At 46.2% G+C, this 26,928-nt stretch overlaps 1 protein-coding gene and 1 long non-coding RNA gene across 2 annotated transcripts in view; both read right to left on the bottom strand.

Annotated features, from left to right (window-relative positions):
* The window catches only part of LOC142766955 (uncharacterized), a 303,349-nt gene that overhangs the window by 117,945 nt on the left and 158,476 nt on the right, over positions 1 to 26,928 (bottom strand). The window lies entirely within an intron of this gene.
* On the bottom strand, positions 10,983 to 22,300 carry LOC142767148 (uncharacterized). The gene is made up of 5 exons (XM_075868369.1): positions 21,941 to 22,300; positions 16,915 to 16,977; positions 14,675 to 14,763; positions 11,343 to 11,502; positions 10,983 to 11,245 (listed from the first exon to the last, which is right to left on the bottom strand). The coding sequence occupies exons 1-5, from the start codon at positions 22,101 to 22,103 to the stop codon at positions 10,983 to 10,985; spliced, it is 738 nt and encodes a 245-aa protein (XP_075724484.1). The 5' UTR covers positions 22,104 to 22,300.

Below are 26,928 nucleotides of genomic sequence, written 5' to 3'. Positions count from 1 at the left end.
TCGCGTCATGCCAGCGTGGCCACGCCAGGCACCGGTCCTTCCATATACTCGCAGGCACGTGCCGCGCTGCTTTGATTTGACACATGCGCGTTACAGCACGTCCGGCGTCCCTCCGTCACGAAAAGAGGCAGACGCAGTGCTGTTGGAGTAATGTCATCGGCGCGAAATGCAGCATGTAACATTTCGCACCTGTTGCCATCGGGTCACGACGATAGAAGCTGGTCGCGCCGGTCGTGTCTGGCCTCAGACTATAGAAAGCTCGCGTTTTGCTGACGTAGCGTCACTGTGCCCAGCGCGTGCGCGCGCGTCAACGCCACATTGGAGTATATTGGGCCCTTCTTGATGCTCTCGCGGCCGTTTTGCTAGCTCCACACACATTGAATTTGGTGTTACGAGACGTAAATGGGTGGAGAAATATATGACTGGTGCAAACATGATAATTCTGACACGCGTGTCATGTAAGGACATGACAACATACCACGCTCTTGACTGTGGCATGTTGTCATGTTATTACATGACACAGATCTCATGATTATCATGTTTGCACCAGTCACATACCATCGCTATCCATTCACTTACCGTAATACCGAATTTCATATATGTGACGCTAGCTAAACGGCCGCATGTAGTCATGTTATTACATGACACAGATCTCATGATTATCATGTTTGCACCAGTCACATACCATCGCTATCCATTCACTTACCGTAATACCAAATTTGATATATGTGACGCTAGCTAAACGGCCGCGAGTGAATTATGGGCGTGGAACGTAGTTATGTGTGTACATGACATGCATGTCATGATTTTTTGTTAGGTTTTGTCACTTGTGTTTGACATGCACTTTTGGCATACCATACCCGTTTTGCAACACACCATGTGGACAAAAAAACACCGCAAGAGCTGCAGGATCATGAAATGCAAATCGTGACATTCATGAGATACATATCATGACTTTCATCTCATGAATAGTTAAATATATTCCTCATGCAGTCATGGTATGTCATGCCAAGTTTGGTATCAATACTATTATTGAAACGGCCAAGAGAGCTAAAAGTCCTAAGCGGCTAGATAGATAAGTAGATACATAGATACGCTCAAAGTCGCTGAAGTTCGCTAAGAAATGCTTCGCATTTAAAAGTACGTTTCGTATCTTCTACAGCTTTTTTTTTTTGGGGGGGGGGGGAAGGGGGGCTCACGTTTGTGCAACGGCGAAAATAAAGGAGCGATATACGCTGCCTCTTTGAAAGACGATAGTCTTTCTTGGTGACCTTTGACGGAAAAAAATTTGTATGTGTGTTTGTCTGTGTGTCTGTACACTTCTGTTTGTCTGCCCTAAACGATACGTCAAGCGGCACCAAACGGCCGACCCCGTCCGCAGCGCACACCAATATTGCTCAAGTTTCAGCGTTCATACTTGTGCAATTGTCAATTAAAAAGAAAAATTGCGCACATCTGAGGCACCATAACAACGCGTCGATGTTTTGTATGAATGCCTTTATACAAGAAAAGGCTTAGGTTACACAAGTAACTAAGGAATGTATCGTTCCTCACGCTGCAATGACAGTACAACGCGATCTTCAAAAAGGTGTTTCCAACGCTTTGCAAAGACGACACGGTGGTGGCGCCTGCCCGCGCTTTGCGTTCTACACCTTATCGCCTCCGAGACAGGCGCTCTCCTTTCTCCGCGGGCGCGCATGCCTTCGTTTTCGAAGACAACTGCCAGATGGCGCTCGTGTCTAACTTGCCTCGATGCGCACGTTCGCCTCCGCTGCACGATCTAGGCACTCTAACGCAGCGCCTCCAGAACACCATTCACCATTTTTTTTTGCGCAGAACACCAAATACACGTTTTATTTTTTTTATCCAGACGCAAAACTATCGTCTTTTAACGAAATTTGCATTGTAACATGGAGATTCGGGGCTAATGTTTATAATGCGTACGTGGTAATATCTCTTTTTAATGTGGACCTTGTTTCCAGGTTCGGTCGCTAGGTGGCAAGCGCTGAGTCGAAATCACGAATGACCGAAGGGAAGATGTGTTGTTTTAGGGGCGAAGCTCCTTATGGCGGGACTCGTTCGTCCCTCGTAGCCGTTGTAGTATGTAGTAAGTATAACATTTTGACCTCCAGGGTGGTGTCAGTGAGAGATTTCCTCTGTGCGTTGTTTAACATTAAAAATAGGGCTCAGTGTATAGGCCAATGACTGCTAATAGGGAGTGAGAGACAGGAGCATTTGGCTTTTCGTTAACGCGCACGCTGTGATCCCCATTAGCAGTCATTGGCGTGTACATTGAGCATTGTCTGACAAGAGCGACAGCAGGGGGCGCTCGTCCAGTGCGGATGTGCGAACACGTCGGCTCCCGATTGTTCAAGTGTTCTGGCACGGATATTTTGCCTCAACTAGCAAGAACTGTGCATCATTCGACGCCGTTTGTTGTAGTGAACCAGCAGATACCAACATCTTACCGGTGGGTGAAATTTTCGGACATCCCCAGGACTTTTACCCACGCCACGCAGACGCCTCGCGCGTCGACGCGTTTCTCGGGCGCTGCAACAGCGTCGCGACGACGCCTAACGCGTCGTCGAGCTGAACAATGGCCTCCAACCCTAATGTGTCGGTTGTAGAAGGCATGGACATCAATCCGGAAGAAGCGGAGTGCGCGGGATGGATTGAAGTAGCCAGCAAGAAGAAGAAACTTGCCGAGCGGGCGGATTGTAACGCTGGTAATGCGCCCACGTCAGCGACAGGAAGCGGTAAAGGCGGCTCCCGCACTGCCGCCTCACAGAACGTGTTGAGGCGTGTTGTGAAAGCTTCCAGGATCCCAAACCTTCCCAGGGATCACTTTAAGACCATTATACGGCCACGTGGAGGGATGGATGTCAAGAAGACAGACCTTCTTATCTTCAAGCGCTCGCTCGCAAAGGCGGCTTCCCTAACAGCAGAGCAGGTGTTCGACGACACGCTGTGCACGAACCCCTTCCAGAACATTTTCGTCGTTGCCACGCCGTTCGAGGCGAATGCGCGCGCCTACGCCAGGGTCCAAGAGATAAGTATGGGCTCGACTGTCATAGGCTTGGCGGCTTACGTGGCTGCGTCTGACAACACATGTAAAGGAGTGATCCGTGGAATCAATGTGGATCTCAGTGACGCAGAACTGACAGAGATGATTGTTAACCGGAGGAACCCTGACGCTCTGGGGGTTCGAAGAATCAAGAAGACACCAACAGTGATCGTGTTGTTTGACGGACAAAAGGTCCCCCAGCACGTCGTGTGTGATGGTGTTCGATACCCTTGTTCCTTGTATCGCAGGCAAGTGGACGTGTGCTATGCATGTGGTGATTTGGGCCACAGGTCCGATGTTTGCCCCAAGGACGATGAACAGAAGAAATGCCGCGGATGCGGCATGCAGTCACCATCACCGGATCATCAGTGTGATCCCACGTGTGCCATCTGTGGCGGAGCGCACCCAACGGCGGACCGCAAGTGCAGAAAGCGCTTCCAGGTGCCCTACATCGTGCGCCAAAGACGGCGGCGCCGCCGTAGGCGCGCGCGGCGTGGCTCCGACACAGCTGGAGGCGAAGAAGGACTGGCGGAAGAAGAATCATTCTCCAGCGCTCATCGCAGCAGATCGGCATCTAGAGGACGCTTCCGCTCCAGAGGACGCTCCGGCAGCAAATCGCGCTCTCGCTCCAGAGGGCGTGACAAGGGCAGCAGTCGCTCCCGTTCGAGAGGACGATCGGGTTCCAAGGGCCGCGTTCAGAAGCAAATGTCTTGGGCGGACAAGGCCAGGATGAACATCCCAAGCGGCCAAAAGGTAACGCAGGGCATTTTACCAGAGCAAAAAAGAGAACAATCAGAGATTTTAATGCTTAAAAAAGAAAATGCAGAACTTAAAGAAGCACTACGAACGCTGAGGGCCGAGTTCGAGCTCTTCCGCAACTCGCGTGAACCCCGTGAAGTAGCCACACCCATACCGGTTCAAGCAGGAGGGTCGAATAAGCGTAAGGCCGTTTCGCCCCCCGCGATCGCGGAAAGCGTGGCAATGCAAAGTGACGAGTCCCCCACTCAGGTCCCTGAGAAAAATGTACTCGCGTCTTTAACGGCGATTGAGGAATCGCTCAAGCAGGTGAGAGAGGCCTTAGCCATTCAATCTAGCACAATGGAACGCATGGACGGGAGCGTCTCCCACCTGACACGTCGAGTAGGAATCCTCGAATCTAAAATGAAAATGATTGACTTTAGCAAACTCAAGGCGACCAACACTGGTACGATTGCAAAAGCCAAGATAGTGCAGCAGGATTCGGACGCTACGAGTTCGCCGCAGGCTATGTTCCTTCAATAATATTCAAAATGGCGGGCCAAACCGGAAACATAACTATCTGGCAGTGGAATTGCGCAAGTTTCTTAAGGCGTAAAGCTGCTCTACTACAGCTCATCAAAGCACAGGCGTCAAAGCCGCACGTCCTGCTCTTGCAGGAAACACTTAGCGAGAAGGTAGTCCTCTCGGGCTACCGTTCAATTAGCGAAAAAGGCGCAAATGGCAGAGGTATCGCCACGTTGGTCAGGAAAGATACCTCCTTTGAGCAGCACGAAGTCAAAATTTGCGACTCGGATAAGAGATCCGGTCTCGAGGCACAATTAATTGAAATCATCCCCAACGGCAAAATCCGAAGCAACATATTCGTTTTTAACCTGTATAGCCCTCCTTCGGCTTATAAACATAATATCCGCTCACTCCTTCATAGGGTCGCAACTGCCGCCAGATCGCACCCTTTAATAGTAGCTGGGGATTTCAACGCTCCCCATCCGTCTTGGGGCTATGTTACGAGGACAAAGAAAGGGGCCAATCTAGTTGCAGCCAGTATAGACTTAAACCTAACGCTTATCTCCGACCCGCGTTTTCCCACGAGGCTGGGAAACTCGGTCGCCAGAGACACGATGCCTGATCTCAGCTTCACTAGAAATGCGGTGGTCGAGTGGTCCAACTTACAGGAGAACTTGGGAAGCGACCACAGCATCATAGAACTCCGGATGGAAATAAGAGCACCACCCCCAAGAACCTATAAATATACAGACTGGGACCTTTTTAGGCAAATCAGAGGTGAAGATAAGTCAGTACATGACACCTTCAGTGAACTTCTTGTACAAATCCAGAAGGATGTCGAGAAGGCCACCAAAGAAATAGTAACAGAATTTGATGCTCCGGGGATGGATGCAAGGTTAGCCCACCTCCTGGACGCCAAACGCTCTCTCATCGCGAGATGGAAAAAACAAAGGCTAAATCGCAGGCTACGGAAAAAGATTGCGGAGCTCAATCGGCATATTGAGGAGCACTGCTCCGAACTCCATAAACAACAATGGAGGGACGCCTGCTCGGCTGCGGATGGGAAAATGCGCAAAGGAGGCAAATGGACCCTCTTCAAACACCTCCTAGATGATGGACAATCCAAAGGCAATCAGAAACTAGCCATAGACCGACTTATTAATAAGGAGAAAATGGCAGGCATCTCAGAAGCTTCCCAATTTCAGATACTTGCCAACAAGTACCTCCCGCTTAGCCAGAGCTCAACTTCTGTCCCCCACCGGTATGAGGGTGTGCCTTCCCCAGAGTTGGACGCTCCCTTCTCGGAAGCTGAGATCAGGGAAGTGCTCCATAGCCTAAACGGAAGGTCTGCCCCAGGTCCCGATGGAGTTACGAATCGGCTCTTAAGAAATTTGGATGATAAAGCCATTCAGGCCTTAGTGAAGGAGATAAACAGGGTATGGGAGGAGGGCGTCGTACCAGAAACTTGGAAGAGGGCCACAGTGGTCTTAATCCCCAAGCCAGGTAAATCACCCAGCTTAGATCACCTCCGCCCGATCTCCCTTACTTCTTGCCTTAGCAAAGTAGCAGAACATGCAGTACACAACAGGATATCGCGCTACATCGAGAGGAATGACCTATTTCCATATAATATGGTAGGTTTCAGGCCCTCACTTTCCACGCAAGATGTCATGCTCCTCCTCAAAACACAAATAATTGACTTTCCAAGCAAAGATGTAAAAGGGGTCCTCGCACTGGACCTCACTAAAGCATTCGATACTGTCAAACACGACTATATTCTTAAGGAGATATCGGCTTTGAACCTGGGAGTTAAATTCTTCTCCTTCGTTGAATCTTTCCTCGAGAGTCGGACGGCGGCAATAAAACTGGGACAATCAGTCTCGGAGCCTTTCAAACTCGGACGAAGGGGTACTCCCCAAGGGGCAGTCATCTCCCCCCTTCTATTCAACATAGCCATGCGCAAGCTGTCGGCAAGCCTTTCTAAAGTTCCTAATGTCGGACACGCTTTATATGCTGACGACATTACAATCTGGTGTCCCGGAGGATCGGAGGCGGCGGTTGAACAAGCTCTACAGGAGGCTCTGGACGTTACAGAGTCTTTCCTGGAAGGTACGGGACTGGCGCTTTCGCCGGAAAAGTCGGAACTCCTGTTGTACAGACAGGCTAGACGAGGTGTTAGGGGACTCACCCCTCTCGATCAGGTGCCCATTAGCGTTTGCACCAAGGATGGTCGCACAATTCCTAGAGTCAATTCTATGAAAATTCTGGGGCTTTTATTAGACTCTAAGGGATGCAACGCAAAGACTATAGCCCATCTCACCACAAAAACAGAGAACATTCTGAGATTAATTATGCGGGTGTCCAACAAGAAGGGCGGCATAGGCGAGGATATCCTCCTTAGGGCCCACCACGCTTTCCTCATGAGCCATATCATATACATAGTGGCGGCTCTTAATTGGACCAAAACGGAAAGGGATAAATTGGACACGCTCATGCGCAAAAGTGTCAAAAAGGTGCTCGGCGTCCCAATCACGACTAGCACAGAAAAACTCATGAAGTTGGGAGTGCACAACACCACTTCGGAATTAATTGAAGCGCAAAGGTCAGCACAAATAATTCGGTTATCGAGTTTCAAAACAGGAAGAAAACTGCTTGATGCGGCAGGCCTCCGTCCTATCTTCAATCAGGGAGAAACTACGCAGCTTGATTATCAAACAAGGAATTCCTTTATTGTTGACCCTCTTCCACGAAACATCCATCCCCAACACAATAAAGGTCGTAGGTTGGCGAGGGCTAGGGCTTTCATAAAGAACCTCTCCGGAACAGAGACATTTGTGGACGCGGCGCGCCACGCCGGCGGCAGCGGGTTTTCCGTGGCAGTAGTCAATGACCGGGGAGAACTTGTCTCGGCAGCTTCAGTGAAGACCTCCTTGGTCGATGTAGCAGAACAGGTTGCTGTAGCGCTGGCATTACTGGACACGAAACGCACCACGGTGTACACCGATTCCCGAGCGGCCGTTAGGGCGTTCGCATCGGGATTGATAGCCACAGAGGCAGCCAGAATTCTCCACAGCAAACCCCCCTCAGACGTTATTCATCACATAGTCTGGTTTCCCGCTCACATGGGACCAGACGTACTGCCGGGTCACCTGAACCCAAACGAGATAGCCCACGACTGTGCGCGAGGTTTCACAAGCCGCGACGGGGTGGTCTCTCGGTTGGGTTCGGGAGAGCTCGTCCACAGTGATCCTCTCGTTACTTTTCACGAGATAACATCTCATTACAGAGGAGAGCGACAGACTTTTCCCTTTCCCCATCATAAGCTCCACAGATCACAAGCAAGCACGCTCCGCATGCTCCAGACGGGGTCTTACCCCTCTAGGGGCTTTCTGAGCATGCTTCATCCGGATATTGATCCACTTTGCCCAGATTGTGGTGAATTTTGCTCTTTGAGTCACATGCTCTGGCAGTGCCCTGCGTTACAGGATTTTAAAACAGAAGAAGACTGGACGACGGCAATCACAGACCCCAGACAAGACGTCCAGCTTCAGGCTGTCCAGAGGGCCCGTGAACGAGCGGAGAGGCATGGCCTCTCTGTTCCGACATGGGACTAGCCAACGGCTGGGTGGGGACCTACATAGTTGGCCCGCTGCCTTGCCTCTCAGGACCAAATAAAGTTGTTTGTCCTGTCCTGTCCTGTCTGACAAGAGATGGCTGCTACGTTACACTCGCTGGGTGTGACCTAATTAGTTTTAGAAAGGTTTAGCGAGCGTTGAGCCGCAGTGCCACGAATACAATGAACTTGTATATACCATGAATGAACTCGAAATGGTTAAAAATGGGAAGTAGATACGAAGCGCAAGCCGTAAGAAAGTAAAAGCCGAATACTCCTGTCTCTCATTTCGCAATAGGAGACCTTGCATATACATTGGGCACTATCTTTCAGGAAAATGTTGGTACATTATACTCGCTGGGTGTAACCTCCTTGGTTTTAGAAAGGTTTAGAGAGTGTTGGGCCGTAGTGCCACGAATACAGTGAACTAGTATATATCATGAACTTGAGGTGGTTAAAGGTGGGAAGAAGACCCGAAGTGCAAGCCATACGAAAGTGTGCGTGTGCCACCTCTCGTTTAGTCCTTGGAATGTCCGCTGGATGGCGGTGCTTTTATATGGGCAATACATGATGAAAAGATGGGAGATGGTGGTACTTGGAGTGTTGAATAGAAGTACGATCGGACACACAGACAGATGCATGGATGGACTCACGGACAGACGCAGGGGCGGATGCAAGGACGAACGCAGGGACGGAGCACGAACAGACGCATGCACGGATGAGTTGATGGACGCATGGACGGTCACACAGACGGATGCATGGACGGACGGAAGCAAGAACGAATGGAAGGATGAATGCTTCGCCCCACTCTCCGTCATTCACTCCGTGGATATGCTGCCAATTTTTTATTCTCTCACCCGATTCATTTACTTATTGTTCTCGTTAGGTGACAGAAATTACAGCAATAAATATTCGCATCTGATGATGACAGTGCTTGCGATGCTTCTTCTCGGTAATGTTCGACTAAAGCTCTCAAAGGCAATGCGAAGATTTTCAAGCATATTCGCTTGCGTTACCGGTTTTCCAGATCATTATCGAATATTGAAAAGCAACTCTTTAAGGCGACCCCATAAACCGTGGTGGCTGGAAATATTGTCGAGATTATGTGTGCGTGCAAACATCCGGCTCCAAGCACGGTACGTCGTCCGACAACGAACTCACGTTGTTTGTGTTCCCGTAGTAGAGTGCTTGTACTCTGAATTGTCGAAAAATTTTGTCTGAACGTTTGGGGAGCCACACAATTTGGGGAACACAATTTTCAAATTGTGCTTGTACAGAGAGAGAGCGAATAAATGTTTATTAGTTCTGTTAGTAACTAAAATGGCATAGGCCCTTCATGCGCAAGGGCCTTAACTACTTTAGTTACTGACAATACAAAAGTGGTGCTGTCAGTAACTATCAATAAAATGGTATGCCCGAAGACCTATTTTACAAAAGAGAGAAGAAATATTTATGGGCTAGTCTCTCTTTCATCACGCTGCTGCTAGCAGGTGGAGTGGTTTCGCCACTTTGGAGCAGTAAAGTAAGTCATCAATACTATAGCTTTCGCAAATAGCACCGGCAACGCACGTTGCTTGGCGTCCGTCCCAGTCAGCACATTTTCAGTAAAAGCGGAATTTTGTCGACCCATTACCGCACTTTGCGGTGGCGACTTTATCCAAATCTATAATAGTTCTGCGAAGTCGCCTCCCTCCAGTTACTGCATTACCGCTTTCCTCGCTTACCCTCAAGGTGGTTTAAAGCAAGAAGGATTAAAAAAATTGCTGCATTGGAAGCTCCGCAATGCCTTGGCAGCAGAAGTGCAGCCAGCTTTTGCCACTGCTAAGATGGCGGAAACATGCTCGTTTTTTATAGTGCCCACTTAGAGATCAAGTGCCTTCATGTAAGGACATGTCAACATACCACACTCATAACGTGCTATTAACTATTTCGCTAGCTCCTGATATCCAGCATCACGTGACGTGAATAGATGGCGAAGGTAAACGACACATCCAAACATGATAATCATGATCTGGAAGTCAAGTACGGCATCATTTACCTCCACCTCGTAACGTTGTGCTAAGTGCCATATCCACATTTCTAATTCGTGCTTCGCATCCCAGGCAGCACACCGCCGTTGGACCAATCTTGGACCAACATCGGCTAACATCGGCACCGACGTCGGGCCAACGTCGCAAGTGCAACTTCTTCCAATGTCGGGCCGACGTTCAAGCCAATGATGGGCCGACGTTTTGCCGATGTTTTAGCCAGTATGCAACCAACATTGGGCCGACGAAGGCCCATCGTATTGCCGACAAAGCTGCCAATGTTCGGCCAACATTGGGCCATATTTCAGCCAATCACATGCCATTTTTACGCCGATGTTTGCTGCACGACGAATATTGGCTACGGATGTACGACCGACATTGGACCAATCCAGGGCCACATTGCAGCCAATCAAATGCCGTTATTACACCGATGTTTCCTGCACGACGAATATTGGCTACTGATTGGCTTGCCATTATGTAACCATTATTAGTAGGGAATTTTTCTTACCGGAAGATTTAAACAATATGCCTCGATGACCCGCTCTTGTAGCTTCTCAGCCCTGTATACTTGGGGCAACAGAAAATTGAATGCTGAGAACTGAAAGCAGTTACTCGATCTATTTCATCTTTTATACCTCATTCCCTTTGCTAACACTAGAAGTGTAGTTTATTTTTTTACCAATTTATCTTTTGCAATAGCGAGTGCTTTATTTGGGTACTGGTATTTGGTACAGCAGATCGAAAAAAGTCGTTAGGAAGTAAATGTTGAAAGCGTATGTCCCCCACTTGCAATCCCCACATATGTCCCCCACATGGTAATCGAGAATATTCATAGTTTAGAGCATTTTTTTGTAACTAAAACATGGTGATGGTGCTTCCGAATCAGCATAAGCTAGCCGAACAGTGCACCACCGACAGTCTGCAGACTATTTAATCTTTGTTTTTTTTATTTATTTGGTACAACAAAAAATGTATACATCGAAAAATATATATACACAACTAAAAAAGGCCCGCTCTACTGCAGGCCAGGTTGCGTTGGGGACACAGTGACAGTGGTGCTGTCAAGGCCCTGGCTGCTGTGGCTGGGCAGGAAGCCAGCTGCCGCGAGCAGCCGATAATCTGCACCCTGAGAGTGGGGATCATCGGGCTGCTCCACAACAAATGCTTCTCTGAAGCGCCGCTTCCTGCCCCCACAGCGATCACCAGACCCTGGCAGCCACCTCTTAATAAAGTTGAGGGCCTCCGCCTGGTCGCACCCTGCTTTTTGGCAGATGACATCTGCATACAAGAATAGAAATACCACAGTACACATGAAGCCCTGCAGTACAGAGAATACACAAGGGTACACACACATAAAACAATGAACAAGTCTAACCTGTCAGTAATCTACAGAGCCTCAGGTTCACAAAGGCCCTTTTCCCTTTTCTGCCATGAAGGCTGTACAGCACTTGCACATCATGTGCCAATACAGCCTTCATGGCATTCACACCAATTTCTCGGAGGCCACGTCCCCCAATCTGCAGGAGGTGCTTGCGCTGTAAAAAAATGCAAGAAGCATAGATGGGGTAAATGCAACAGCACATCGAAATGTTTTCATGATAAAAATCTGCAAGAAGAGGACACTGAAAACAACAACTTGAATTTTTGGGCATCACAACATTTCATTGTTTTTTTACACTAACTTCAACTCACTTGACCTAAAACGGTTTCCACATCAGCCCTCTCACACTCAGTGTGAGAACCTTTCAGGGTCCTTCTCTGAATGCAGTTTCGCTGTTATGAAATCAAATACAACACTGTTATAACCCTTAATAAACATTGATTCTAGCCATGAAATAGTATAATTACTTTGTACAGTGCTCAAATTCCAATACACGTTTCTTCGAGGTTACAATGTCTTTGCCTGAATGTTGACCAGGAGTAGCTTCTACAGGTGAAAAACGATAAAATATGTGGAATTCAAAAAGAAGCTTGGACATGTTTTTAATCAATGCATTGTAAGCAGAGCACAAGATAAATGAACATGATCAAGGCGTCCTAAGAGGCAACCTTAGAGCGACCAAATCTTGGTCATAGATGAAACTGATAGAAAAAAAAAAGGTCGCACTAGATGGTCGCACCATTTGCTGTTTATATTTTTCTGTGATAGCCAACAAAGAGGCATGTCGCTATAGAAATCTCATCACAATAAACAAAGGTGCATTTTTCTTCACACTGCGAAATTGGGTGCATGTTAGATTTTTAAAAAAGTAAGAAACCGGCTAACACAAGGCAGGGTGAACTTTAGCTCGAAGTAGAGAGAGCCGCAGCGGACAGGAAATAGGGTGATAAATGAACAAAATTACTGAATGTCTGTTTTAAGCAGGCTATTGCTAGTCACTGCCCATCAAACACACGATGCCCCCTACATCGCCTGCTAGCTTAGGACAGTTCACTCGGACTTCACAGACTATAGTAAATACAGTCGAATCTCATTAATTCCAACACACTTAATTCGAACTGACGCTGTGGTCCTATCAAAGCTATACCGCGCTCCGAAAATGCTCTCAGCACCCCGCCCAATCCTGCGGTGGCACTTCAGACACCTCATCGCTGTGCTTGAAGAAGAAAATGAAGAAAAGGAAAGAAAAGACTGCGGTGAAATGTTTGCCAAATGCCAATCTGCGACATTCCTGTGCCCCACTTCGGCTTTTTCCGTCCCTGCCACGTAGAGACCCTTCTCCTCTTAGTACTGCGCATGAAGAGAAAGAGGGGAAAAAAAGCTGTCGCAGAGAGTTGGCTCTCTCATGCCGATCTGCAACGCGCCGGTGTCACGCTTCCTTGTTTTTCGTTCCTGCTATGTAGAGACTCTTCTCCTTTCAACACCGCGCATGAAGAGAGAAAAAAAAAAAAAGCTGCCGCGGAGTGTTTCTCTCTTGAATGCCGATCTGCTTTTCTCCAGGTGGAGACGCTCCTCCTTTCTCATCATGTGCTGGCCACGCTCCGGCTGCAGCGCAGATGGTAACAGTGGAAACACAGTTGTCTTCGAAGAGTGTCGGCACTGGACATTGCCGCGCGCAACTTCTTTTGCAAGGAGAATACTGAAGCCGAAGTACAAATGCTTTGCAAACTGCACGCAAAACTTGTTGACTCGTTGCAAGGCCAACGTGTACAGACATGTACTGACTACTTTAATTAATGACGGATGTCCTGTAATTTGTGAATAAAACTTCTCCATGCACATGCATCACTGCATGGTGAGCCCTCCGCTCGTTTACCGTATTTACTCTATTCTACCGCGCCCTCGATTGTAACGCGGCGCGCCCGGTTCCCACGACAAAAAAAAAAAAAAAAACCCTAAGACATCGGTTGCAACGCGCACCCTTTTTTCTCGTTGGCCCGCTTGATCACACCACTCGCGAAAACGACTCTTTTTGAGAGCGTCTTCCATTTAAATATGAAGTACGGGGGAAGCTTATGCCTATCTGACGTGCAACAGAGCATTGCTGTCACTCTAGTTTTACCGTGGCCCGATGTCAGTACACAAACTTGCTTCGCCCCCTTCTCCTAGACGGTTGTGGTGCCAGGCATGTCGAAGTAAAGAGGCGTGTGATTGGCATTCCCGATTTGCCCAAGCAGGTAGCCGTTGTTGTGCCGCAAGTTTAGGACGAACCTCTGAAAACTTTGAAGCTTTTCATCGTACTCCTCTCCAAACTTTTCGCATATGCCCGTTCGCCTTCAGAGGGAAAAGCTTTTTCCTCTTCATAAAGTTAGTTAGCCAGCACCTGCTCGCTTTAAAATGGCTCTGCATAAGCCCTTTTTCTGAGGCTAACTGCATAGCCTGCACTTGGAGCAGTTCTGTCGTCACGGGCCGCTGTGCCGCTCACTGCTTAATCACATACTCGCCGAGCAGCTCTTCAATTTGTGGAAACCGACCCTGCTGTGGTCCACTGAAGCCTTTGCGTGAATCTTTGCTGTCGACAATATTCTGCTTTTGTTTCCGCCAGTCCCGCACGCACGTTTCGGGAACTCCGAATGACCGCGATGCGGCCCGATTTCTGTCCGTTCCGGCACACGCGACGACTTTTCTTTTAGAAGCAGCATTGTGGTGCACTCGTCGAGTTTTTGGAGTCGGCCCTACCATGCCGTCGATGCTAATGTACAACAAGATGACGAACTCCTCAGCACACGTATGAAGTGCCGCGCATGGGAAACACATAGGCAGAAATGACCGACGTGCCATGCCGACGCACGTAGGGGGCGGCCATTTTGTAAGTGGCGATGGCAACAGAATGACCATATTCATTTTTTTTCGTACTCGATTCTAACGCACATGCAATTTATGAACTCTCTTAACCGGAAAAAAGGTGCGTGTTAGATTCAAGTAATTATGGTAACTTTCATTATTTTGAACTTCTTTTAATTTGAACAAATTTTCTGGCCTCTTTGAGTACGAATTATTCATATTCGACTGCAGTACAGTGGCTCATGAGATAACCTGACTAGTTTGTTTCCCGAAACACAGTATCTTAAAGCAGTACTAAATTACTGCATGTTACATAGGCATATTAAAAATCAAGAAATATACACCAAAGCCGCAGCCACAGCTTTACTCTGCACAGCTGCCTCTGCTGCCTCCACTTCTCCAATCGTACCAGCAGGCAGCCGAAGAAGGTCAGAGGGGCGCTGTGCTGGCTGGGCGTGCTGGGGCACGGACAAGAGCCGTACCTTGTGCTTCAGCTGTCGCACCTCCTGCAGAACCTCTCTTTGTTGCTGCCGGATGCCAAGTTGGATCCGCAGGATCCGTAGCAATAGAGCTGAAACATACAAGAGTACATACCATATTTACTCGCACAATTTGCATCCTCACATAATTTGCTCACCAGTATAATTAGCCAGCCTGCTTTACTACAAGAAACTTTTTGCTCGCATACTTTGCCCTCCCCAACCAGCCCGAGCCACCTTGCCAGCACACACACAGACACATTTGACTTCATGATGCTCTGGTCAGGCACATCTCTTGTCGAGCAGGCGAGTGCAGTCTTACACAAAATGGACTGAGTGCAAGGTCCCTTCTTCCATGAACATTTATGCTTTCCCTAGAATATCGAACTTGAAAACTGAAACCTGTTTATGTGTAGTCCGAAATGCCTAAAGGTTTGCCTCCTATCTTCCCACCTCTTCCACGGCAAGAATGTATTCCCGAGACACAGCACAGATGTTTAACGCGTGCAAGGACCTGTCACATCAACTAGATGAGGCAGGTTTTCGCACTCATTTTTTTTTTCGGTTTCGCCATCTGGCCATTGCGTTTTTACCGTTCCTTGTGATAGGCTACAATAATTATATACCAGGCAGATTGCTGTTATAAAGCTTACCGAAGAAAACTGAAACCGTGATACCGCTAAGCACATCAGCGTGGAGTTCTTCGACATGCAATATTCAGTATGGGAGCCAGCAGAAGAGTGCGTTGAATAAGACTTAGCATAGAGGCTTGGGTGTGTTGGTTAGATAACGGAGGGAACACAACGCAATAGAAGACAGGCACAAGGAATGGACACACACACACACATGAAGGGCGACACACACAGCACTGTGTTGGCATCGCGCTTCCTTGTCTGCATCTTACTTTACGTTGGGTTCCCGACAATTATTGGAGAGTACTTATGTTCTCTGGTATAACCCTGTCGTGGGAACTGGTTTTTGTGAGCACTGTTCGGAAGAACTTCAAGAAAATGGGGGCATTTCAACAGGCTTAGCAAACAAATGACAATCCGCTTTGAGACAGCTGTGACAGCGCCTGCAACATATATTCCCAGTTGAGCTTTCAGGCCAGCGATTCCTACTAGCTTCGCACATGACCGGATTGACAAAAAAAGTACACATAATACGCGAGTATATACCGCATTTGACTGTAGCTTTGATGAACCAGGCAGATACAAAAATTTATCCAAAACTCCATTGATTCTGTTGCAAAATTATTCAACAAACAAATTGCAATGTTATCCATGTTACTATACGATTGTCGCACTTTACCATTGCAGCTTTCCAGGAGGCACACATAGTGCAGCGTTAGTTCACCACTCGCAGTTAAATGCATGCAGTAGGTTGCTCACAGCAACTGACTGCATGCAATGGTGAACATCTTGCATGCTTGCACCGCTGTTTCAGCATGCTGGCTGCTTCCCATACGGCTATCAATTGATGTTCACAAAATTGGGAAGATGAAGAAAGACTACACAGTGCCCTCTGGCCACCCTATATTCCAAACCTCCAGCCAACAAACAAACAAAAGAAACAGAAGTATGCAAATGAATATTATTCCTAATGCAGCTGGAATGGAGTATAGTTTTCACCAATTCTGTGTGTTAAGTCAATATGGAGTCAGTTAACTCCATAAAGTAGCTTTTCTCATAACAGTGTTAACTCTATTGTAACACAAGGAGTGACTTCATAGCATCTAGAAGGAAAATTAGAATCCTCAGTATTTGATAGAAATGTGAGGCTCTACCTTAAAACAACAATAATCTGGAAAAAGAACTCATTACAATCGAAAAAAAAAAGGTAGCGCAGTTGATCCCCTTTACAAGAGACACTGATGTAACAGACAAACGGGGATAAGAGGCACCAGTGTGCAGGCTGACATTTGGCCCATCATGCATCAGGCACTCCGTAGATGCGCCTGTGCAGCCGGGAGCTCTGCAGTCAAGCATGCTGAGCAAGACTGTTGACCACTGTACAATGACACATTGCCACAAAATTTCAAAACTTCATTTCACAGTCTTCTGCAAAAGCTTCTTACACTCTTGCATAATTTTTGCACAAGCTTCTCTCATTCTTGCGTGATTTTCGTCAGAACATATAAGTGTTGGAAGTTGTATGTCCCCCAAAACTTGCACAATACAAATAGCATACATTAAAGTCTATCACTTAATACGTGCATAGTGTAACAATGAAAGGAAACTCACGCATGGTTTGCTCTGAGCCATCCCCGTGCGGTGCCTCCTTGAGCCTTGGAGAGCACTGTACAGCTAGAGCAAAGTAGCATCAATCCAGTGTTAATGGCAGGTTAACAAGACAACAAAACTAACCCCCATATTCATAAACGCTCCCCGACTCGACTTTCACCCTTCACTTGACAGAGTTGAGCACTGTGCCGCTGCTCGTTTGAAAGCGACGCTGCGCTACTCGAGAATCACAGCAGATTATTGCCGACATGCAGCGACTTTCTCTGCTTAGAGACGGCGCTCCCATCAGCCATCTCAAGTGAAGGTGAAGCGTTGAGTGGAAGGACGTTCTGGAATACGGGGGTAAGATTGGTTGCAAGAACACTACAATAGACACACTTAATTTTTACACTTCATCTATATTGTACAGCTACACACATTCTGCATCCTTATAATGCAACATATACAAACAGGCTTATAAAGTAAACACTGTAGGCTGCTCAAATAACACCTACACAAAAAAATTACCCAAAAGTGGCCATGCGCAAAGTACTTTTATTTGAAACTCACAAAACTTTTGCGGTGATGGAGAATAAATAAGACAGGTTACGCTTGGAGGCACATGAGACCTTCGCAGCTTTCATAAAGTACAAAAAACAATATGGTATGTGTGTGTGTATGTACGCATGAAGCTTCAGCCTTTACATGCGGTTTTTTGAAAGAATCGACTATGAATTTTATGGCACCTGTGTCCTTCAGCGCAATTGAAAGCCTGCTGATCAGTGTGTGATATTGTGGAATAGTTAAATGGAAAATGGCATGAAACACCTAAAATAAAATTTTTCTAGCTAGGAAATATGCAGCTGTGTATACACAACACATGCTGCAAACAGTGGGAGGTGACCACAAGAGTGATTTGAGTGTAAGCGGCAGTATTCCGCATTCATGCACCCCGCCATTTTCAACTGTTGCCCAAAAGCAGCACCACTTCAGCGTGCTACTTTTTTTTTTACATCATAAACAGCACGGAATACAGCGAGGATGAAAACAACATATGCCATTAAATTTTGAGCACTATTTATGGTGCGCATGATTGATTAATTGATATGTGGGGTTTGACGTCCCAAAACCACTATATGATTATGATAGACGCCGTAGTGGAGGGCTCCGAAAATTTAGACCACCTGGGGTTCTTTAATGTGCACCTAAATCTGAGCACACGGGCCTACAACATTCCCGCCTCCATCGGAAATGCAGCCGCCGCAGCCGGGATTCGAACCCGCGCCCTGCGGGTCAGCAGCCGAGTACCTTTGCCACTAGACCACCGCGGCGGGGATGGTGCGCATGAAAAAAAAAAAGGGCCTTTGTACAACAACGAATTCATAATTTGCCTTCACGGACCTTCTGTTAGGCTGCACCACATACAGATTTTTTGTGGCTTTCAAAAGAGATTTGAAAAAAAAAATAATAACCGTGTTTACTCTCGTCATGAGCGCACTCACTAAGTCACCCTCATTTCAGTCGCCAAAATTTTGAATTTTTTTTTCTTCCACATATTAAACACACACCTTACGTTCATCCGCTGAAGTCCCACGGGCTCCCCCCCCCCCTTGCCGCCTTCGCACGCTGCCACGTGCCATTTTATTTTTGTTTCTATTTGTTCACAGAACGTCCCCCGTCTTTTTTTAATTATCTCTTGTAACATATGTGGCATAATCTTGTTCCCGAGGTGCCACAGGTGCTCTGCTATGTAGATGCACCATTAAACTAGTATTTTTGATCAACTGTGCATTTCTGATGTTTACCTTGCAAGTACGTAAAACTGGCATGCTTCTTGATCTACGATACACATGTGGCTTGTCTCACTTTGAAGGAAAAGTTAGCATACAATGGTGTAAATGCTTAGAATTTAAAATATTGAGGCAGCAGCACACCGGAGATGATCATATGGTAAAGAAACAAGTGCTGCCTTATTACTGGCAAGTTGTCACTTATATGTACAAATAAATTTTGCGAGCTAAAAAAAGTACAAAAGCACAGCGAGGCTATGATGTGGTTCAACCTGTGGATTCGCTTCATTTATCACGCCATATGATGAAGCTTCCTTTGGTAAAACTGCTCAGATAAGAAAAAAAGTTTGCTGTCCAATACAGCAACTATACAAAGTGTGCACGTGCATCTCGCAGCGCCTTTTCGTCACTTCCGAAATGCGCCACCAACATGCCCGGGCACCAACCGAATCTATCGCCTACAACTGCCATGTTGTCTCCTCGTGCTTGCACCCGTTTAGTTTTGCCTCACGATGCAAGTTTGAGAAATTATGAGCTGCTAGTGAGGCAAGTTGATTTAGTAGTCCACGCAGAGGGAGCAGAGCTTAGGGTGTTTCTTCGCTGAAAGTTATAACCTGAATTTGAGAACGCACATTCCGATTTTCCTAAAAGTACCAGCGTATTTGGCTGGTGCAGATTAACAAAAGCTACTTGAAGAAACTTTGCAATATTTGCATCTTCAGGTGCAACTTCATTACGGGTAAGTGCCATAGCCAAGTATTTACCTGCAAACAGATATAGCTTACCAAGATACTGTACATACAAACTTGTCCGCAGTTAAAATCATGATGGCGAGGAAGGCGGTTAAAATCATGATGGCGATCGCGGAGATTTGGTATTGCATTGAAACAAACTATAAAGAATGGGAAACAATATTAGTTCACTTTGAAGTATAGCCGATCGGTTCAAGTTGGGCGTCAGGATTTTTTTTAATTAGTCAATTAATTCTATACACGGTCTCTATCATGTTCAGTGACTCCACTGTACATTAGCGTACAACAAAAGCAAAATACAAAGTGAAAAGTGTGTTAAAGCATACGCGAAAAATAAAGTGATGACTGGCATTACCGCGGCACACACCACGCAAAGTCGCTATCTGCCTTGTATAATATTTTCCTCGACTATTTCCACAAATTGCAATCAAAGAGGCTCAAGCTCAACATCAGCACTGTTTAAAACACTTGGGGGGGGGGGGGCATTGCTACTTTGGTGGCGTAGGCCGTGACAATATATTAATAATATTATATCTTGTAAACTTGCCTAGCTCTGCACGACTAGTTTTCGATGGGAGCAGCTGCGCTTCGCACATCCACTCTTAAAATTGCGGCTTGAGAGATTTTGAGCTTTCACTTGTTTTTGGGCCAGGCAATTTGTAGTGAAAGCAAGATAATAGGCCCTCATAGGTTGTGGCGGGCAGCCGGTGTACGCCGTGGCTGGTATATGTGTCGCACATCTTGATTATCTGGTCTTGTATCGAGTGAACGAGCGAGGCCTTCCTAATCCAATGAGCTCGTTAAAGTAAGACAACAAAAAACCACAATGCTTCCACATCGTTCACAGAAACAGATGACGAGCCCCCAACAAACCGCACTGCAGCACGTAAACTGCCGTAGGTACCCAGGGAGTTACCCGGGCATGGCGGGAGAGGGCGACAAGGGCAGAAGTGACATCACAGGAACACTATGTATAAAGGGGACATTTAAAGACTTTTTTCCCATTTTTAAACTTCGTGCACTGTTCTGTCACAAATTATAGCTCAGAATAGTTGTATTTTGAAAAGGGCACTAATTCATGAGCCCAATGGTTCAAGGATGGGTGCATTTAGGGGGCCCATTCTACGTTTTACTTATGCCCTTCAAGAACTTGCTTACAGGGCCAAAGTCCTGTTTCAGAAAGAACACGCTAGTGCGTGGCCAGCAGTCCGTCAAGCATTAGTGCTGGTCAGATTTGGAAATGCAGCGCATGAGCATCCTCATCTGCTACTTCTCTGCTCATGCTCTCGGGGCTTACTTGCGAGGCACGGTCCTTCGCACTTTTCATTTTCACACTGTAAATCAAATGATACCAACTCTGCCTTCCATTATTTAATAAACCAATATTTCATGGTCACGAGGACGAGCTTAAAATGTTTGCTACATCAGACCTGAACAGCATTTTGAGTCATCGAAACTTGCTAGTTGCAGCGAGCATTATGCGAAAAATATGATGTGCTTTACGGTGACAACTTGCAAAACACTGCAGCAACGATTAAAATCATGCATTTTTTGTGCTCACAGGAAATCCCTGAAGCAGGAGGCACTGGGCTAGATAAATTGCGCAGCTAAAATACGGATGCGCTTTCCAATGCTGTCATGCGTACAGGCGGAGAAATGGCAGACAAAACTGGGCGCACCCCGATTCTATGCGCATGCGTCCCAATCACAAGCCTCGCTGCCAGTTAGCACCACATGGCTCACTGTCCATGAGCTCGCTTGTTTCCTGTAACAGTGGACCATACAGTACACCTATTTAAAAACGAGGATAGAATGTATATAATGCAGCATCTGATGAAGCCATGGCGATGTGTTGCTGATGAAATCTGGAACTCTAGTTAGTACCCTTATTGTTAACCAGCTGACCGACTAGCAAAAAGATTTGCGACTGAAATGATGGCATCTACACCTGCCCTTAAAGGGACACTGAACAAAGTTTTTGCCGCCGAGATTTTCAGCCAAAGCAAAAGATTGGGCCATGAAATTCATAGACAATAATAATTTCAAGCAGAAACTACGAAAACATACTGAATTTAATGAGCCTTTTACAAAATGCCGCGTCTAGCTCTTAGACACGGCGTTTTCTAAAAGGTCGCGACATTTATTTTTCAAGTTTTTTTTTGTTATTCAAGACAAATCTACGGTGCATTGTTCACAGAAAACAAAATTGCCTCGGTAAGATTTCTTTGCGAGCAGCTTACTAATTTTAAAGCAGGCGCGTTGATTCGTGAACTGAAGGATGCGAGTGATCGATCTTGCCTGCTAGTGGCTAGGCGACAAAGGCTTTACCTCATGTCCTGGTGTAGCTAAGTCACGCAAATGGAGCAGAAAATGTGCATTATCATTTATTTCACCTAAATATCACACGTATGTGACTTATTGCCGGTGACAGGTGATCAGGATGAAGTCGACAAGTTGCAAATCTGAACAAGAATTCACTCGAATGAAAAACCAACCTATACTCACGTGCACGGTGAAGTCGAACACGTCGTCCGTCAATGTTGTCGCTGATGCCCGAAGGAAAAGAGAAGAGGACAAGCGACGGGGTCGTCTCTTTCAATAAAGTCGGCGGAACTGCCAGAACGGCCAACACAAAAGGCATCGGGTTGACATTCCTCCATCTGGGCATCAGTCGCTCCACCCGGGCATGCAGCTGCTACTGGTTCTACTACTATCCTCTTTCCCGTGCCTCTTCCCGACATTGCAGTGTTGCTGCCATACTCGCGAACCTTTTTAAATTAAAGCACGCAATCATGTATTATCGTGCGCCATACTAAACTTAAAAACAGTGCGCCGGTACATGAGATCACGAAGCGCGGTCCACGCCATCACAAGAGCAATTAGAGAAATGAAACAAAGAAAACAGAAGTGTATAAAATATTTTGTCTCAATACGATCCGCAATCCAGTTTGCTGCAGCGGCTTTTGGCTCTGTATGAACGGCCAAGCCAGTGCCAAGCCAAGCTTGCGTCCCTGATCAGCTGTTCGTTTCCATCGAGAATTCAACAGTGAACTGGCAATTTGTTTAGATGATATTGCTAAAGGGCTTGAAATTGAATATTTCTCTACGTACTACTGCTGTACTTTTCCTCTCTGTTTCCTGATCACAGTGATGAGATTTAGGAGGTTACAATTTAGAAAACAGCAAGTGCAGCTCAAGCATTGCTAGTATCGCTGTTTCGGTAATAAAATGTTACAAAGATTTTGCCCCGCGACCTGCTTGCCGTGTTCAAGCACCCAGTAGAAATTTACGGTGCCGCGTTTGAAAGAGTTGAATAAAATTGCAATATTACGAAAGAAAGGCTCTGAAGCAACATCGCATTTTATCAGGCCTACACCTCCCACACCTAGACGAGTAGAACTCGTCGATATTATCTTGCAAAGCTGTGTATAATATTTAAAACACATTCTTTAGCCCGCGATGAATTGTTCTCTCGTGTGGCTTCTCCATTTGGTACTGTCATGTTAACTTACAAAGGCAACTTTCCATATTTAGTCTCTTTAGATGTTGCAAAAGCTTGACACGTGGTGTGTATGCCATACTGATAATTCTCTTCGTAACCTGAGTCCGCCTCTTTAAACAGCGTCGCATTTTATTGTTCGCAATTTTGTTTGTTTTATACTGTAAGCGAGCCGTGTGATTTCATCAATATTCACGAGTGTTCCCTGACTATACAAACACGTGCGTCTTATTTGGTGCGGTGCACGTTTGTATGTAGCAAAAAATCTCATTTCGTCAGCGTGTGTCTGCATACACTTGCATGCCCTGCACTACGTGTACATAATTAATGCAGTAAGGACTGCAATGCATAGCCTTGCATGGGACATATATTCCATGCACCCTCAGAGAAATGTTGTTTGTTATGAGCCTACTGTTTATCATTACATTTTTTTTTCGTTAAAGTTTCATCTCCATATAAAGCAGCTGTATACGGGCACGAGCTTCAGCAGCTTCCTCGTTGTTCCATTTTAAATAAAAACACCAAGCCTACCCGAATCAATGATCTGTTTGCTATCATTACTGTTATGTGTTCTACGATGTACACAAGGACAGTAGTATACAAAAAATAGGGAGGGAATTGAATGCCCTGCCTGCATGGCTGCGCCGTTTCACAAGATCAGGCGCTGCGCTGTGAAGCTTCCTACCGGCCTGCAGAAATTCAAGGGAGCGTACAATAGCGTGGTTCAAGAGGGCTTGTGGGGAATACTAGACACACTGGGTGTAAAAGATGGAGTCACTAATCGTTTAAAGGAAATCTATAAAACTAACAAGGTAGTTAAAAAGTGGGCAAAACAGGTATCCAAGCCCACAGTGGTGAAACGTGGACTTAGGCAGGCGTGCCCACTGTCACCCTTCTTATTCATGATGTACCTACAAGGATTAGAGGCCAAATTAGAGGCAAGGGGACTTGGCTTCAACCTCTCTTTAGTCAAACAAGGAAAACTCATTGATCAGGCACTACCAGCGTTAATCTACGCAGATGATATAGTGCTAATGGCCGACAACAAGGAAGATGTGCAGAGGTTGATGGACATCTGCGGTAATGAGGGAGATAGGTTAGATTTTAGATTCAGTTAGGAAAAATCAGTAGTCATGATTTTTAATGATAACAAAGGTAGTGAGCTTAGAATACAGGAAGTCACGCTAGAGATAACAGATAAATACAAATAACTGGGCGTATGGATAAGCAATGGGACCGAGTACCTGAGGGAACACGAAATATGCGTGACGACTAAAGATAACAGGAATGCAGCAGTGATGAAAAATAGGGCACTGTGGAATTACAATAGGTATAATGTTGTGAGAGGAATATGGAAAGGGGTCATGGTTCCTGGGCTGACGTTCGGCAACGCGGTCTTGTGCATGAGCTCAGAAGTTCAAGCAAGATTAGAAATTAGGCAACGTGAAATATGTAGGCTTCCTTTAGGAGCTCACGAGAATACACCAAACCAGGGAGTACAAGGTGATATGGGATGGACGTCATTTGATGGCAGGGAAGCTAGCAGCAAGATAAAATTTGAGAAGCGATTGAGAGAAATGGGGGAGGAGCGTTGGGCTATGAAGGTTTTCAGCTACTTGTACATGAAGAATGTCAATACAAAATGGAGGAAGCGAACCAGGAAATTGACTGGTAAATACTTAGAAAACAGCAGGTGGCCAAACCAGAAAGAACTATCGGTTAAAAAGGAACTGCAGGAAACGGAGACTGACATGTGGAGAATCGGCATGATTAAGAAGTCCGCACTAGAGATCTATCGAACTTTTAAGCAGGAAATTGCCAAAGAAAGAATCTATGATAATACTGAGGGTAGTTCTCTACTGTTTGAGGCCAGGACGGGAGTATTGCGAACCAAGACATATCGGGCCAAATATGAAGAGGTAGACACAATATGCAGTGCGTGCGAAGAGAAAGAAAAAACTGCCGAACACTTGACAATGCTCTGTAAAGGGCTTCACCTTATAGTTCAAGATGATGGCGCAGAGTTTTTCAAAGCACTGGTGTTTAGGGACAGGGAGGGCAAAATAGACTTTAAGCGGGTAGACTTAACTAGAAGGAGGTTATCTGATTGGTGGCTAAAGTCAAGGCACGATTGAAAATTAAACCCTTCACTTCAAAGTACCCGTCCAACTTTACTATTTAAAGGGGAAAAAAAATCTAGTGGTTAGTTCACTAAGCATTACGGCTAGGTGACGTTAGCCGCCGCCCGATCTAAAGGGTACGGCCACATCCATCCATCTATCCAGCCAAGAATATGCTCTCTGGCTTGTTGCTCCAGGCCTAGTCAGGTAGATTTTCTGGCCTCACCGTTGAATTGTTTGCTCGGGTTGTGGCTTGCAAACATTGCGGTTTTGGGCTTCGTATAATCTTGTTCCGTCATCATGTCCTCCAAGTGGAGGACATGTCGCAGTGTGAGGAGGGAGTACGACAAGGCGCTGATAGAATGAGCTATCAGTCTTACCAGGCAGGCGGTTGAGAGCGCACCGAGGCAGCTGACGCACACCAGCACTATCCGCTTCCTGTATAATAAAGGCTAGGGAATTATAAAAACACAGAGCAGAAATCAACTCTTGTGCCTCTCTCATGCACTCACAAGGCGGAACCTGCTTCGAACACTGAGGACCGAGCTAAGCAACACCATGCGTGACGATAAATCATGGTCTCCTATTGCAATAATGATTAAGGCACGCATGCAACTTAAACCATTGTCACGCAAGATGAATTCACAACACCATCGAAGTGAACCCAAGGCACGTGCTGATTATTATGTACGGTACTAGCGCTAAATTAATGCAGACGTTTAGTTGGCGCTGCAGTAGGCCTAGTTGAAGGAATGGCCACAGCTACTGCTGTGATGGAGAACGGGCTCATTAACATCTTCATGTAGATTAAAACGGCTTAGCTCGAAATGGCTGGGAGTGTCACGCTATCCCTAGCAGTGGCACATGCAGTTGCATATTTAACGATTACAGAAATGGCGTACCGATTTCCAAAACACCTATCAATACTTCCGTCAAGGCGTAGCACCAAACACTTTATCGCACATTTCGGGAAACATTCCTTTTTCTCCCAATCTGGTGGCTAGGCATGACTACGCCCAAGAATAAGCATGTTATTATGTATGTCGGAGGTATTTTCATCTGATCCCTGAAAAATTATTTCCCTAAACCCATGAAAAAAAAAGAAAATTGAATTCGCACCTGTCATCACATTGCACCCCATCACAGGAATGGGAGCAGTTTGGCCTGGCGCTCAATACTCCATTACGCTTAATCAGAGCTCGGTCTGGCACCAGCTCCAGACAAAACCATTTATAATCTCCTGTCTGGCACATCTGTTTTACTCTGCTCTCTCTCAACCAGAGTGCACCATGTACCTGTGGTTCACCACTGGTGGATCTTTTTCACTGTTTGTGAATTGCACACAGCCCTTACTGGTAGATCCTATTCCCAATTCTTCACTATTCTCACGGGAGGCCACTCTTTGGGCCGCTTACATCACGACATGTGCGTGTCATGATGTCAGTGCCGTCTTTTTCAGAGTCGGTGCCGTCTTTTCTTTCTTTTGCTCCTTCCCTGTCCTGTGTTTCTGGTGTTGCACTGCAAACAAGTGAAGATGTTAAAGAACACCAGATGTTCAAAATTAGCTTCTCATTAATATATCGTGGTTTTGGGAATTAAAACCTCAGATATATTGAAAGAAGATGCATGAAAAGGGAAGGATGATATTGGGAACTGGCAAAAAAGGGATGACAGACTTCTTAAGCTATGCTGCCATTGAGATTTTCAGCTGTTCACGCAATTCTCACACGTGGCTTTGATGCAGCTATGCACATATCACACAAGCATGCTGACTGTACAGTTAGTATAACTGCAACCTTCATGTACCCAGCCTTCATGTACCCTCTATGACATTTCAGAACATCTGAGTCAGTGTTAGCATCAAGTTATGTTCT

Source organism: Rhipicephalus microplus, chromosome 7 (assembly GCF_043290135.1).
Source record: "Rhipicephalus microplus isolate Deutch F79 chromosome 7, USDA_Rmic, whole genome shotgun sequence".
In the NCBI taxonomy this organism is placed as follows: domain Eukaryota; kingdom Metazoa; phylum Arthropoda; class Arachnida; order Ixodida; family Ixodidae; genus Rhipicephalus; species Rhipicephalus microplus.
This window is presented reverse-complemented; position numbering and strand designations above follow the sequence as displayed.